This window comes from Mercenaria mercenaria, chromosome 1 (assembly GCF_021730395.1).
Source record: "Mercenaria mercenaria strain notata chromosome 1, MADL_Memer_1, whole genome shotgun sequence".
In the NCBI taxonomy this organism is placed as follows: domain Eukaryota; kingdom Metazoa; phylum Mollusca; class Bivalvia; order Venerida; family Veneridae; genus Mercenaria; species Mercenaria mercenaria.
The window spans coordinates 52345232-52359298 of NC_069361.1; the positions used below are offsets into that span (position 1 = coordinate 52345232).

The window sequence follows — 14067 nt, forward strand, 5'->3', positions numbered from 1 at the left end:
TTATTCCATTTTTTTTCGGCGACTAAATTCGTTTCCGTTACCTATGCCACATGACTTCAGTTTGCAAATCAAACTACTTGATAACGCATTATAGATAATTTATCAAAATGGAAGATTTATGTAACACTCTTCCTGATTGGACGAGAGTGTCAATTTCTCTCACTCTGTTGATTGTGCTACGCTGAGTGAAATGTAGACAAAGCGTTTATCCTAAACGACGCTGTTCACAGTCTTAAAGCTAATTTTGGCTCAGTATATTTAGCAAGAATATTGATATATCTCAAAATGATAAGTAAGTTTAATAAATATGATAAAAACCTGTTCAAATACCAACATATATCAAATTAAAGAAAGAGCTGAATACGGTCTGCGTATCACATGAATAAGGGTGTGATAAGAGTCTTTTATGTAGAGAAGTGCTTTTTAAAAGATTTTCCTTGTTAAAATTGTCGTCTGTATGTGAAAAGGTTTCTTACTTTTGTGACTTATTCAGACTGCATATTAAAATGAGTACTTGTTTGCTTTGATATATTTGTTATAAATTATTTAACTGATTTATTAAATATGAATATTTTTTCTTTAGTGTGGTATGCAAATATTGAACTCAGTTGAAATCTGTTTTATTATATATATGCTATATAATGACTGAATCTCATTACACACTGAAACGAAGGTACGCTGCATACAGTTATCTATATGATATGACTACGGTCAAACTTTGCTTATGAAACAGATATATTGAAATAGTTACAATTGTATGTTTTGCTTGACCTTCACTTTTTTTTATAGGTGTGACGTTATTGTCCAAAGATTCACGAATAGCGAATGTATGCATTTGTTAAAGCGGGATCAGTTGGCCTATTTCAGAAATAAATAAAAATAATAAAAAAAAATGCTTTAACTGATTTTTTCTCATGTATTCTAATCAAACTTGATTTGTAGCATCTTTATTAGGCCCGCAGCCAACTTTGTTCAGCTGGGACATTTGAACCCTTTTAGGGGCTGCTAGAGCTAAAACTAGAAATGCCTTTATATACAGCGTCTCATGAACAGCTTGGTGGATCTTTGTCATACTTGGTCTGGAGCATCATTATAAGGTCCTTTTCCAAATTTATTTATATAGGAACTTGGGCCCTATTAGGGACCACAATAGCTAAAAGTAGATATGCCTTTCTTCGCATTAATCACTAAAATGTAATGGATTTTTATCAAACTCGATAACAATATCGTAAGGTCTCCTGCTATTTTGTTACAAATGGGGAAAGGGACCAATTTAGCTAAAAATATAAACACGTTTAATGACCTCTTCTCATGAACCGCTTCATGAATCTTCATCAAACTACTGCTGTAATTATTCGTCTAAGGATAAACGAAACAAAATTGCAACCCTACGAAACCTTTGCGAAAAATTAAAAGAGAACCATTTAAATTGTTAAAGTGCGGTGTTTAGTTTTGCAAAATGTTAGATGAAAGATGAATGTTAGATGAAAAATTCATAAACTTCTTTCCTTATTACAATTCGCCGACCATCATTTTTAAAGATATTTCTTGTTTCACGTTTGTCTAAATACGAGCCGTTAATTAGACCAAGTGTAAAATGAAGTCCAGTTAACAAATACACTAAAGCCGACGGTCAAAAACTCTTTCAAATCCAACTGCTTAGTTTATTGCTTGGGTAACTTTTTTTTTTATTATTTTATTAGTCCGATTGCGTCAACTTCAAATATTTATGCGAAAATTGCTTTTATAAAACATTCACCCAGAAACACTTTGTGCAGTAAGATTCGCAGAATGCCACTTTAAATATAATAAATAGTCTTATGCATTACATTACAGATAAGTAGGGAAAGTGCTCATATAAACTATCACCAACATATTTCAAGATTTTGTTACCTTTAGTGACGTGCGGCCCGTTTCTGAAGCCTACTTAGTTTGAACTTTGAAGGAGTAAGGTGTTTCATAGACTTACAAAGTCTGTTGAGATCAAATAGTCTGTAATAATATTAATTTCTTCACACTGACACTAAATTATTTTCTCAGAAAAAACATTTTCTCTCTAGGCTCATCTCAACGTTAGAGACAGAGGCAAGAGATATTGTAAATTGTTTTAGAAAGTGGTTTCAGAGAGGATTGATTTTATGGCCAGGTGCTTTACATTCAATGACTCTAACGACTGATGCCAGTCTGGGTGTTTCACAAACATCATTTAAATTAGATTCAAGTTCTTAGAATCTTAACGAAAGACTATTAAAGTAGATCTGTCATAAAATTGAATTTATGACATCATTTAAAAAAAAAGACACAAGTTATATGCTATGAAATAATTGTATTTCAAAAGTGACCATAGTCAGGAGAGTTCGGGATACAACTTATGACCTTTTTTGAAACAGTCCTCCAAGTATCTTTTTGTAATCAAAGACACTGTGATTAGTATTTATGTTGTTTAATTTTAGCCTGCTGGTGGCAAGTGATGTTGCTTTTTCGGCCAGTGCAGACCAAGGTCAGCATGCACAACCGGGCAGGCTGATCATAATCTGCGCTGTTCGCTATTTAGTCAGTACATTTTCAGTGAACACCCCTTTGAATAATAAATGGTACTGTCTAAATTGGAAGACGGACCAGTCCATTTTAGAAATTTAGCAGGGTGAAGGTTAAAAAGACCTATCTAAAGATACATGTATACAGGTTTTACATACTTTCTAAAACATTATAAAAAATTGCAAACATTTGGAAGGTTTTTTTTTTTGGAAGAGGGTTTTAAAGGAGCGTATTACGTTACCTTTAACTTATAATTGAGCCGTGCCATGAGAAAACCAACATAGTGGGTGTGCGACCAGCATGGATCCAGACCAGCCTGCGCATCCGCGCAGTCTGGTCAGGCTCCATGCTGTTCGCTTTTAAAGCCTATTGGAATTGGAGAAACTGTTAGCGAACAGCATGGATCCTGACCAGACTGCGCGGATGCGCAGGCTGGTCTGGATCCATGCTGGTCGCAAAGCCACTATGTTGGTTTTCTCATGACACGGCTCATATGATGTAGATCTAAGAATGTCAAGTTGATACTCCAAAATCATCTTTTCATATGACAACATCGTACATCATCCGTGTCAACATCGTACATCATCCGTGTCAACACGAGAAATTAATAACGTTCGGAAAATTATATTTGGACTAAGAGTTAGTTGTTCATTTAAACATATAAATACATAACTGTGTTTGTTTTTCTTATGGTAAGCATGTATGTTACATGTAATTTCAAATGTCAGTAACTGTTGTGAATGGATGGTTTTTATGTACTTTTTATGTTTATGTCAAGGCGTTGTTTGGCTACTGTAAGTGTTATTTTAAGTGTACATGTAATATTATTTTATGTGCAGAAGAAAATGGCTGAAATATGATAGAGGAGTCAGAGATCTTTTAGAAGAAGAATATTGGATAGTAAGATCTTTGCAGCTAAACGTGATGATTGAGCAGTATTTGGAAATGTTTAAATCATGTTTAAGCGCCTATTAGACCAAGTATGTAATGTGATAATAACAGTATGTACTTTAGGTAAATATATGGGCAATTTAAAACACATAGAAAATGTAACTTAAAGTCATATTTATAAAGAAATTAAGAATGTAACTATGTATATTGATAAGAAATAATTGCAAGTACTAAATTTTAGTTGTTAGTAATATTGAAAAAATGACTAGATTTGTCACGTTGTACTGCTAAAAGTTCATACAAGGTCAACACAGCTACGAGAAAGGTAAAACATTTGAGCCGCATCATGGGAAAACCAACATAGTAGCTTTGCGACCAGCATGGATCCAGACCAGCCTGCGCATCCGCGCAGTCTGGTCAGGCTCCATGCTGTTCGCTTTTAAAGCCTATTGGAATTGGAGAATCTGTTAGCGAACAGCATGGATACTGACCAGACTGCGCGGATGCGCAGGCTGGTCTGGATCCATGCTGGTCGCAAAGCCACTATGTTGGTTTTCTCATGGCACGGCTCATTTGTGTATCATACTCCTAAGCAAATTAATGACAAGCGCAAACTTAATGGTTGACGTAACATGAAATTAATAACTAGTAAGTTAAATGTTGTAGATATGATATTGCCTGTAGTGTCCGTGTGGTATAGTTCCCAATGGATGAATGAAGTGGCGTTAATGTTTTTATCGTATTAAGTACAATATATAAGGATTTACTGTTATTAGAACAGTTTGAGAGGTTAATGATTAATTACCTTAAGTTTTATTTTTATTTTCCAGTGAATTTAGACATGGGGATCTCAGGTTTGAATATTAATAATGAAGTTATACACATCAATTAGTAAATAATCATCTGTATTTTCCCCGATATATGGACTAAGCGTGTGTAAATGAAAAAATAAGCATACTAAATAACATAATCATTAAGAAAGCTCTCAGACTGTTATCATCAAAACCACATATAACACTGGCTTGTAGATTAAGTCTATATAATACCTGGAGCAACAATTTTTTTATCGCATAGATGTCAATTATATTAATGTAATTTTATCCCATATATTACATTTTGCTTTTAGAGAGGTGCAACTTTGCCAAGCTTTGCGACAGTGTAATGTTATGATACATAATTTATGACTATATAGATGTCAAACTGTTGTGTTAGATATATAGAATGTTCTAAATGCGGTTTCCACTCTCTTACAGCGGACATCAAGATGCAAGCAATTGCTGTGGTGAAAAACAATGAGGAGGCGCAAGAAGAAACAAATAACAGCGACGAAGAGGAAGTTTTTCCAAAAATGACGTCATCTAACAGCGCAAAGCGAATTTCGTTTCCAGTTGACTCCATTTTAAATGCTGTGATTCAAGATGGCGATGTTATGGAATTATTACATATATTGCGCTATCGAAGTTCGGAATTTGATCTCAATCAAAGGAATCATACGGGATTAACAGCTTTGCATTACGCTGTACTGACGAATAATCTAGATTCAGTGAAGCTGTTGCTAAATCATGGCGCTAATGTCAGTTCTCAGGACGAATACGGGTTCTCTCCCTTGCATACAGCGGCAGCGCTAGGATTTCTACAGGTTACGACATTGCTCATCATCCATGGTGCGGATGTGTTTTCATTAACAAATCATTCGGAGCTGCCCATAGATCTAGCCAAAGACATATCAGTGATAAGAATTCTTTCGAGTGAAATGTGTCTAAAACTGCATTCAGAGCAGTATGTTAAATCATTGATATTTCTTTCTGTGAGAAAAATATATGCCATGTTTTGTAATTTTATTATTCATATTTTCAAAGGAATTATTTTTATCGTGACATTCGTTTATCAAAAGTGTTGTGAATTAAGAACTAGATCTGCTAGCCAGTCTACGCTCATAATACCTCGTGATGATACCAAATGTAATCCAAGTGCAAAAAGTAGTAAATTAGATATACAAGAGAATGTTCATGAATGTGGCAGCAAAAAGTGTAACTGATTAAAACAAAGACATAAAACTACATATCAGCCGTTTTATACTCTGTCTGTTTGTTAAACGGGAGATAAATATTGATTGCCAGACAAAATCTTAAACAGAGGAACATTATTTTATAACTTTCATTGGTGGACATTTAGTTATTATATGGTAGTATATTTTTCAGTTTTCAGATGTTGTCAACAAAAGGAATGATCCGAGTATAAAACAGTTAATGAAAATGTCATTGTATTTCGCTATATATATGCCTGTTCAGACTACAGTAACTGGTTGTTATACTATTCAAACAAACTATTTGCATTGATTCACAAAAAGTTTTAATACCCAAAATTACTCTTGTTTTGATACAAAGTTTTCTACTTTGGAAAATTGTGACTGTCTAGTCGATAATGTTAATTTATTTCATCAGTATAAATGCCAAAAATCTTTTGTCCTCAGATCCCGATCGTTAATTTCAACGCAAGGTCATGTTAAGAGGTTATACATGATATGAAAAATTGTATAAGGTCAGTGTCGTGTCCGGTCAGTAAACTACACTGCCAACCATAGAGGGATTTAAATTCTATTTCATAATGTTTTAAAAATTGAGAGAATATGTCAAGCGCAATACCAAGATCAGTTGTTCCAATGTAAGTGTTAAACTTAGATGTAAGGATATTAAAATCACTCAGCATAAACGTTATTAATATCAGGATGATGTCTGTCGCAAATACGATGTATAACCTTACATCAAGGTTAGTGTTATAATTTGAAGACAAAAGCATAAAGCATATGTTTCATGTCACGTCCGTAACTCTGTTAGGGAGTTTGAGCATAATTAACACACACGAACTGTACTACACATTCGTACTGGCTTAAAATTTGCATATAAACTTTCTGTTCATATCTCGCGAAACAGCAGTGACGTTTTAGTCTTTTTAACTGACTGGGATTAGAAAAGCTAAATATTTTCTTTCTGAAAGTTAATTGAATCTCAAAGAACACAATATTTAATAGAGATAGTGTGCATTTCGGGATATGATTAAATTCATCCTTGTTGCCTTCCCTATACGTGAGATACGCGACAATACAAGTTCGCATTATAAAAAATAATGCATAAATGTACAATAATTCCACAACTAATATCTGCTTGTGAATATTAAGAAATTGAAATCTGATGTAAACAAAAGAGGTCTCCTTCAGGCGGTGTTACTATCATTTTTTGAGAAACAGTCTTGAGTTATTGAAAAGTTTGCAACATTTTACCAGAATTCGTTTGTAAAACTCATGTATCTAAAGTAACCATGATATAGTATAGTATCCTGCATCAGATGAGAAACGGCCGACAAACCCGATATCAGTATGCTTGTTTTTTTTTCATGCCAGACATTAAATAGAAGGAAATATAATTATACGTGACATCATATATCACAACAAATTCACCCCAGTCTGAAAATATAATATATCACTGAATTTGCTTTCTTCTTAAGAGCCACTGAACACATAGCATAAGAATGGTTTTAAAACAACATGTAGACGGACCATAGCACATAGCATAATTATCTTGCATGAAATAATGCTCAAACCACAGCTTACGAAGGAAGGAGACATTAATTTAAGACCTAAACGTAATTTGTAAAAACAAATATTACTCAGCATACAACGTAACCCTGATTTTTAATGCTAAAATATGCCATTCAAGTTGTTATCTTTATAATATGGAATTGATATGGTATCTCCGTGTACCAGGTCCAAACAAAGACTACGAGCTGTAACGGAAAGCATGAATAATGTTTGAACATTTTTAAACAAGGGTTACGTAATCTGAAGGACAGAACTGATAGTTTTAAACAGTTGCAAATCTCGACCACGTCATGCGACGGACAAAAGTAATAATATTTCTAATTTTCCAAACCTAGGCTACGCAATGTGATGAAATTAGCAATAGTTTTTAAACATTTGCAAATCGATAAAAGGTTTAGACTAGTTTCTGTCACGGGCTGCAGTGATGAAAGTTTAAATTGTTCCGACGTAGGCAACTCTAATGGACCACAGTGATCAACATCTAAAGGAAATAACCTAGGCAACGAAATGTGATGAGCAACAGTGATTACTGCCTAAAATTTCTGAACCTAGGCTACGTGCGTGTTTCAACGGACGGACAGAATAAAGAAAACAAACGATTTTACTATGCTCTGTGAATGAACTCTAATTATTATCAAACTTATAGGTTACAAATTCCTTCAAACTCGAAAATGCAATAATCGTGATTGCTTATTAATAAGTTTGTGTAAGAACTCTGAAGTTTATATTCAATTAAAGCTTTGACATACGGAGAACATCCATTAGTTGTTGACTTCCATCCTTTTTTTGTTAATTTCAAATTTAAGTCACACAGACATTATTAAAGAAAAGAAAATGACTGTAAATATTTGGTTATACATGAGAATAAATCTTCAGCAAAAATCTAGGTCATTGTCCGATCACTTCAAGTCCAATTCGCTACGCATTTCTTATTCATAGGGAACTGAAAAGAAAACAAAAACAGTCCATAAATGAATAATTTGACAAAACATCATTGTTCTTTTTGGAATATTTTCGCAGTATAATAAACATGTAAATTCCTTAAGTTTATATTGTTTAAAATCCTAATACCTTGATATACTATATTGATACATTCATATATCTATATACCTAAACCCTAAATTAAGGTAGTTGATTATTGCGTCAAAAGGTCGCAGAAAAATGCAGTATATGCAAGTCATTGTGTGTATTCCAACAGAATTCTATAAAAATCTTTGATCGATCATCGAAAGTTCACTTATCGGAAGCAATTTATTTCGCACCACAGACTTTCGAAGAAACCGGCGAATATCTAATGAAAAATGTAAGCAAGTATTTTCTGTACTCACGGACAGTCGGCAGTTTTTCACAAAAGAAGCGTCGGGCGTTTTCACAGTTATGATCGTTCCATTTCCCATCTTGATACATTTCAATACAGTTTTCCGAAGATGATGATTGTTAGGTTCGCCAGGTGCCCAGTTGAAGTACGTTGCAACATTGCCCGATGGCAACCATGTATGTTGGTCATCAACCACCCTCAGCCCTATCCAAGCATCTGCAACTGTTAAAAGGTTGCGTTACACATACATTCATTTGTACATTTAAGTTTGTTTTCATTCTATTTCGACTTTTCTAACAGTGTTTCTTTGGAACAGTATTTGGCCGTTGTGGGTAGGGTTTGGACAGGCATATTCATCTACTTGATAAAGCATTATGCTGCAAATAAATTTTGATCGTTACCTTTTTTTTGGAAAAAGTGAATTTTTAATCCATGCTGAAATTGTATCCTCAGTTGGTTTTATGCTAAAATAAAATTGGCTAACAGGTCACAAGCGAGGCAAGGTTCCTATGTGGATAAATATCCATTTGTTCCGGCTGAAGATTCCCTACATTTGTTGACTTTTAGTGGGTCTGTAGTTCTACCCATTGTTATATCATGTGCCTGAAATAATGTCTAAAGTGGCAAGTGTCACATTAGGCTACTTACTTGTGGAACCGACTGTTAAAGTTACAAGGAATACATTCACATCAGAGCAAGTAATTTCTGCAAGTCCTCCGCCATCAGCCATACATGCAGCCTATAGAAATTTTACAGAGATAGCTTCATACAATGTATCAAAGGTAATTAATGGTCGATGTTTACTCCCCTCCCACCCTACATCACCAATGCATTTAGTAAGAGCTTGACTTTCAGTGTTTTTTGACTGAACAATTGTTATAGTCATACAGATCATTTAGAGAACTGAAGAATTTTGGAAACTTGAAATTTTGATTTTTAATAACTATTACAAACATGATGGTCCCACGTACATGTAAAAAATGAACTATTTTATGCTTAATAAACTCATACTTGAGACGTATTCCAAGTTTTAGCGGTATCGCTGTATTTGTAGCAACGTCTGTTGAAGGCGGCCCATCCCTCTGGGCAAACCTCTGTAATATAGACAAAACGATTGCACACAGCCTCAAGAAACTACCGTGCACGTTAACATAAATTTAGTTTGACAAGATTTGAACAACGTGTTTCTGTAGCGAATACGAATTTCATATTGAAGCAAGCACAATTCAAATACCCATTCATTGACAAGTTTAAACATGTTTATCAGTATTAGTATATTTAGTATAATACTAAATTTTACACTGGATTTTTCAACCGTAGTGTTCATTATTAGAACAAATCTGAAATGGACGATAAAATGGATGTAACTTAAAATAGACCGAAGTACATAACGCTGAAAACGGAACATCTTGAATAGCGCACCTTATATATAAAAATCAAAGATATGAGCCGTGCCATGAGAAAACCAACATAGTGGCTTTGCGACCAGCATGGATCCAGACCAGCCTGCGCATCCGCGCAGTCTGGTCAGGATCCATGCTGTTCGCTAACAGTTTCTCTAATTACTATAGCCTTTGAAAGCGAACAGCATGGATCCTGGTCAGACTGCGCGGATGCGCAGGCTGGTCTGGATCCATGCTGGTCGCAAACCCACTATGTTGGTTTTCTCATGGCGCGGCTCATATAAACAAATCAACAACATCAAAAATCATTTATATTATAAAAACTCTTAATAGAAAGGTCTGAGGCAAAACATAAGTGTACCGAACCTAAAATTATAAAACCACTTTTGTTTTCTATGCAGTTTCGTAAAGTCCAGTCTGTTAAAAGAATTTATTTCTAAATCTAAAGCGCAAATTGTTGTTGTTAGTCTGATGTTACAAAATTAATGTTTTATTTGATATAGGTAACTAACATATTCAATAATGGTACTTGAACGAACGCATTATGAAATATAGCAATAATTGTTAAGCCTGCGATACACACCACAAGGCAAACCTATTACTCAACATGCTCGACGTCAACAAGATACTAATGCAAGTTTATATTCAATTTGGATAGTATTAGTAAACACACGAAGAAGCTATATGTGATATGATATATGCATTTACAATTGCGTGTAACGGCACTGCTCATTCTAAAATGACAGGCAACCTGCAACGTGCAACAACCGACTAACTTGTGAAGGGATTATTTAATTAATTACCAATTTACAATATCTTTTACCGATATACATTTATCAAATCGTCTATCTGTATATCTACAAATATGCGTTTCATAAATCGTTTACTGATATAGTAAGAGTTAAAGTTTAAAATTACTTTATTGAAAATGCATAAACAATCAACATATGGATAATAAGTTACGAAACATTTACACTAATGGAATAGACCACGATAGTAAACGTTTCTCTTCAGATAGCATATTCACGTATTTACAAAACGGAAAGTCTGTGTGCAGAGCATTATGTTGTAATTATAATAAATAATTGGGGGAATAATGTAAAACGCAGTGAGGAAAAAATTAAACACAACTATAGAGTTAACAAATTTTCTACCGAAATACACTTAAAACATATTCTAGCGATATATATTAAAGTAGGTCTGCACGTTAGCATCATTTTTTTTTGTTCTACAATGTAAAATTTTATTAAAACCTGACTTTTCGAAACTTCAGAGTATAGTTAGCGAACCAGGCAAATAAAATAAGAGGGTCATTGACCCTAAAGCGCTCACCGGAGTATAAGGCTTTAAGTATGTTTGCATGATTAGTAATGGTACAAGTATTGATAGGTTTCTTCTGAGTTAGCCGTCACGCACGTTCTTTAGCCTAGGGCATGAGTTATTATATAGTGTTGTTATATAGGTATGGTCCTTTGGGATCATGGAGTCCATTCAACATATGTGTAATAGAGTTCCACTTAAGCCGGTGCTAGGGGGCGTGAGAGGTTTTGCACATTTCATTACCTCTCATGAACAGACTCAATCAAACCGAGTCTGCTATTATTCTTCTTGGTTACATTCTTTGCTTCCAAAGGATCTTTTTACAGATTTTATTAACTATCACAACATCAATATTTAAGTGCCGTATGGCGGCTGTAAAAAGTCTCCCCGTACTTGGATTCAGTGTTGTTATATTTTCTGGTCCTTTGGGATCATGGATTCCATTCAACATATGTGTAATAGAGTTCCGCTTAAGCCGGTGCTAGAGGGCGTGAGAGGTGTTGCACATTTCATTACCTCTCATGAACAGACTCAATCAAACTGAGTCTGCTATTATTCTTCTTGGTTGCATTCTTTGCTTCCAAAGGATCTTTTTACAGATTTTATTAGACAGTACAACTCTGACATTACAAACAAAAAATCAAGGTTCTAGCTATTACTGAGTCAGAGAAGTAGAATGCATGTGGTCCAAGTTTGAAGCCTGTATCTTCAAAAATATGAAAGTACTTCACTAGGTCAGTGTCAATGTCAAAGTTTATTTCGGTACACAAACCTATGCATGTGGTCCAAATTTGAAGGCTGTAGGTACAAAAATGTGAAAGTAGGTCACTAAGTAAAGATAAAGGTCAAACTTCATTTCGATACACACAACTATGCATGTGGTCCATATTTGAAGGCTGTAGCTTGAGAAATGTGAAAGTAGATCACTAGGTCAAAATTAAGGTCATATTTCATTTCCGAGCACAAAACTATGCATGTTATCCAAGTTTTGAAGCCTGTAGCTACAAAAATGTGAAAAAAGGTCACTAAGTAAAGATCAAGGTCAAAGTTGATTTCGGTACACAAATCTATGCATGTAGTCCAAATCTGAGGGCTGTAGCTGCAGAAATGCGAAAGTAGATCACTAGGTCAAAATTAAGGTCGTATTTCATTTTCGAGCACAAAACTATGCATGTTGTCCAAGTTTTAAAGCCTGTAGCTACACAAATGTGAAAGTAGGTCACTAAGTAAAGATCAGGGTCAAAGTTGAAATTGACCACGCCCTCTGTCGGCCATATTTTCTGACGGATCCGTATAATTTGAACAATCTTGGTAGAGGGTAATATAAAGACCATTTGTGTGGAATTATTTCAAAATCGGATCGTCGGTTTAGGAGGAGATATCAGTTGAAGTTTTTTTCTATTATTAGCTATGGCAGCCCCTGTGTGCAACTAAGCAGAACCGTTTGAACAACTTTGGTAGAGAACCAGTCAAGGAACACCATGCCAAAGTTTCATCAAAATCTATTCAGTGGTTTTGGAGTAGATGTCGTTTAAACACAAATGTTGACGACGGACGACTGGACGCACGCACGGACGGACGGACGGACACATACAGCATGATCACAATACCTCACCATGAGACCGTGCTCAGGTGAGCTAAAAATAATAAAGCTACGCCGGCGCAGTCGCTTTTTGAGCTGTCGTGATTTGAATTCGATCGCCAATGTCCGCACTAATAATACACTTGTTTGCCCAAAAATACCCCAAAGTGCAGCAACACGTCAGGGCGACATGCATCTAGAGTATGGCGTCATTCCGATGTGGGTGGCGGAGGAAAACAACGTTTAAACGACTCTCACGGATACTAGGACAATTGCTTAGTTATGGAGAAATTTTTGCGGACAGCAACTGAAATTCATAAACTAATGAAGCAGACGCCACTACAATGTTCAGCCATCTGTGTATGTATCTTTAGGTGGTACAAACGATTCTCAAATTGTCCAGAATTACTTAAAGACAGAGAAGATGGAGGGAGAAAACGGAGAAACTGCGAATGAACGTTAACGCAAAGACCAAGTTCTCACGTTGAGTACCCTGTCCGAGATGCGTGTCATAAGTGTTCATACATTTTTACTGTTCTAACCAAACAAATTCTTATGACTTAAATATCGCTCATGAAAATTTATAAAATAAATTCACAAACATGAATTAATGCAAACTTAAAGAAAGCATCACAATGAAAGCGCACCGTCTTTAACGTCATTGAAATATGATCGCCGTGCGCCGGATCCGTGTTTCAACAAATCGAATAATAAAATTTTGGCGTGTTATTTACTTTCGCATGAACGACTACCTGAAGACAATTTAGGTTATCCGGATAAATGACGATACGTCAACGCTTGCGATTAATCAGTGACGTGCAAATTTACACTGAAGTATTTCTATCACAGACAAAACATAATAAATTAATTACAAAACTTGAGAACAAATACGCAAATCTTCTGTTTTACATTCCATCTCTGTTAAGTTTGAGGAAAATTTCTATACTCACCATTAACCGGGCGTTTGCATATATAGTTTCGAGAATATGAGCAGCGCATATCATTCCACAGTCCAGTATGGTACATTTGTACACAGCCTTGTGTCCCAGCGACATCGTTAGGTTCATCCATACCCCAGTTCGTAAAAATAGGAGTATTATTTGATGAAACCCAAACATGATTGTCATTCGTTACCCTATCATTCAGCCCAATCTAAGCCGGCCTCGCAAAATATGTAGAAGCTAGTATAAATAAAGGTTCAGTATCATAGTTATAGCAAAACAATGTGACATATACTTAAATATTATCAGTTACACAGTGCATTTTGTCGGTTATCTAATACACCCTTCCAATAAATTTAATATAAAGATAGAGCGATTGGTTAAACTTATACACTTTGTAATGATTTCAATAAATAGTAAGTATCCTTTGTTATAATGTTATTTAGTCTGGCTTGATTGTTCGATCTCAATGTCCG

The 14067-nt window shown here is 35.0% G+C and overlaps 2 protein-coding genes across 11 annotated transcripts in view; one reads left to right on the forward strand and one right to left on the reverse strand.

Annotated features, from left to right (window-relative positions):
• LOC123537826 (protein phosphatase 1 regulatory subunit 12A-like) overlaps nucleotides 1-5726 on the forward strand; it is a 111088-nt gene extending 105362 nt beyond the window's left edge. For 9 of the 10 annotated variants that reach the window (XM_053547704.1, XM_053547696.1, XM_053547691.1 and 6 more), the window contains exon 3: nucleotides 4683-5726. In XM_053547704.1, coding sequence (XP_053403679.1) covers nucleotides 4694-5467 — 774 coding nt within the window. In that variant the 5' untranslated portion in view covers nucleotides 4683-4693 and the 3' untranslated portion in view covers nucleotides 5468-5726. Of the gene's footprint in view, nucleotides 1-3102; nucleotides 3231-4682 lie in introns of those variants that run through there. The other variant, XM_045321663.2, reaches the window with a different exon arrangement.
• A 2105-nt stretch (nucleotides 5727-7831) lies between these two features.
• LOC123545586 (macrophage mannose receptor 1-like) lies at nucleotides 7832-13824 on the reverse strand. The gene is made up of 5 exons (XM_053547708.1): nucleotides 13601-13824; nucleotides 9357-9439; nucleotides 8994-9084; nucleotides 8356-8567; nucleotides 7832-7970 (listed from the first exon to the last, which is right to left on the reverse strand). The coding sequence occupies exons 1-5, from the start codon at nucleotides 13719-13721 to the stop codon at nucleotides 7932-7934; spliced, it is 546 nt and encodes a 181-aa protein (XP_053403683.1). The 5' UTR covers nucleotides 13722-13824; the 3' UTR covers nucleotides 7832-7931.
• Nucleotides 13825-14067: the final 243 nt, after the last annotated feature.

What these genes read in the sequence shown, in the direction of transcription:
- LOC123545586 (XM_053547708.1), bottom strand. Translation starts at nt 13,721, where the DNA reads ATGGATGAACCTAACGATGTCGCTGGGACACAAGGCTGTGTACAAATG. An exon ending in AAACTTGGAATACGTCTCAA is followed by an intron (nt 9,085 to 9,356) that starts GTATGAGTTTAT and finishes AAATTTCTATAG; the next exon opens with GCTGCATGTATGGCTGATGG. An exon ending in TTTAACAGTCGGTTCCACAA is followed by an intron (nt 8,568 to 8,993) that starts GTAAGTAGCCTA and finishes ACCTTTTAACAG; the next exon opens with TTGCAGATGCTTGGATAGGG.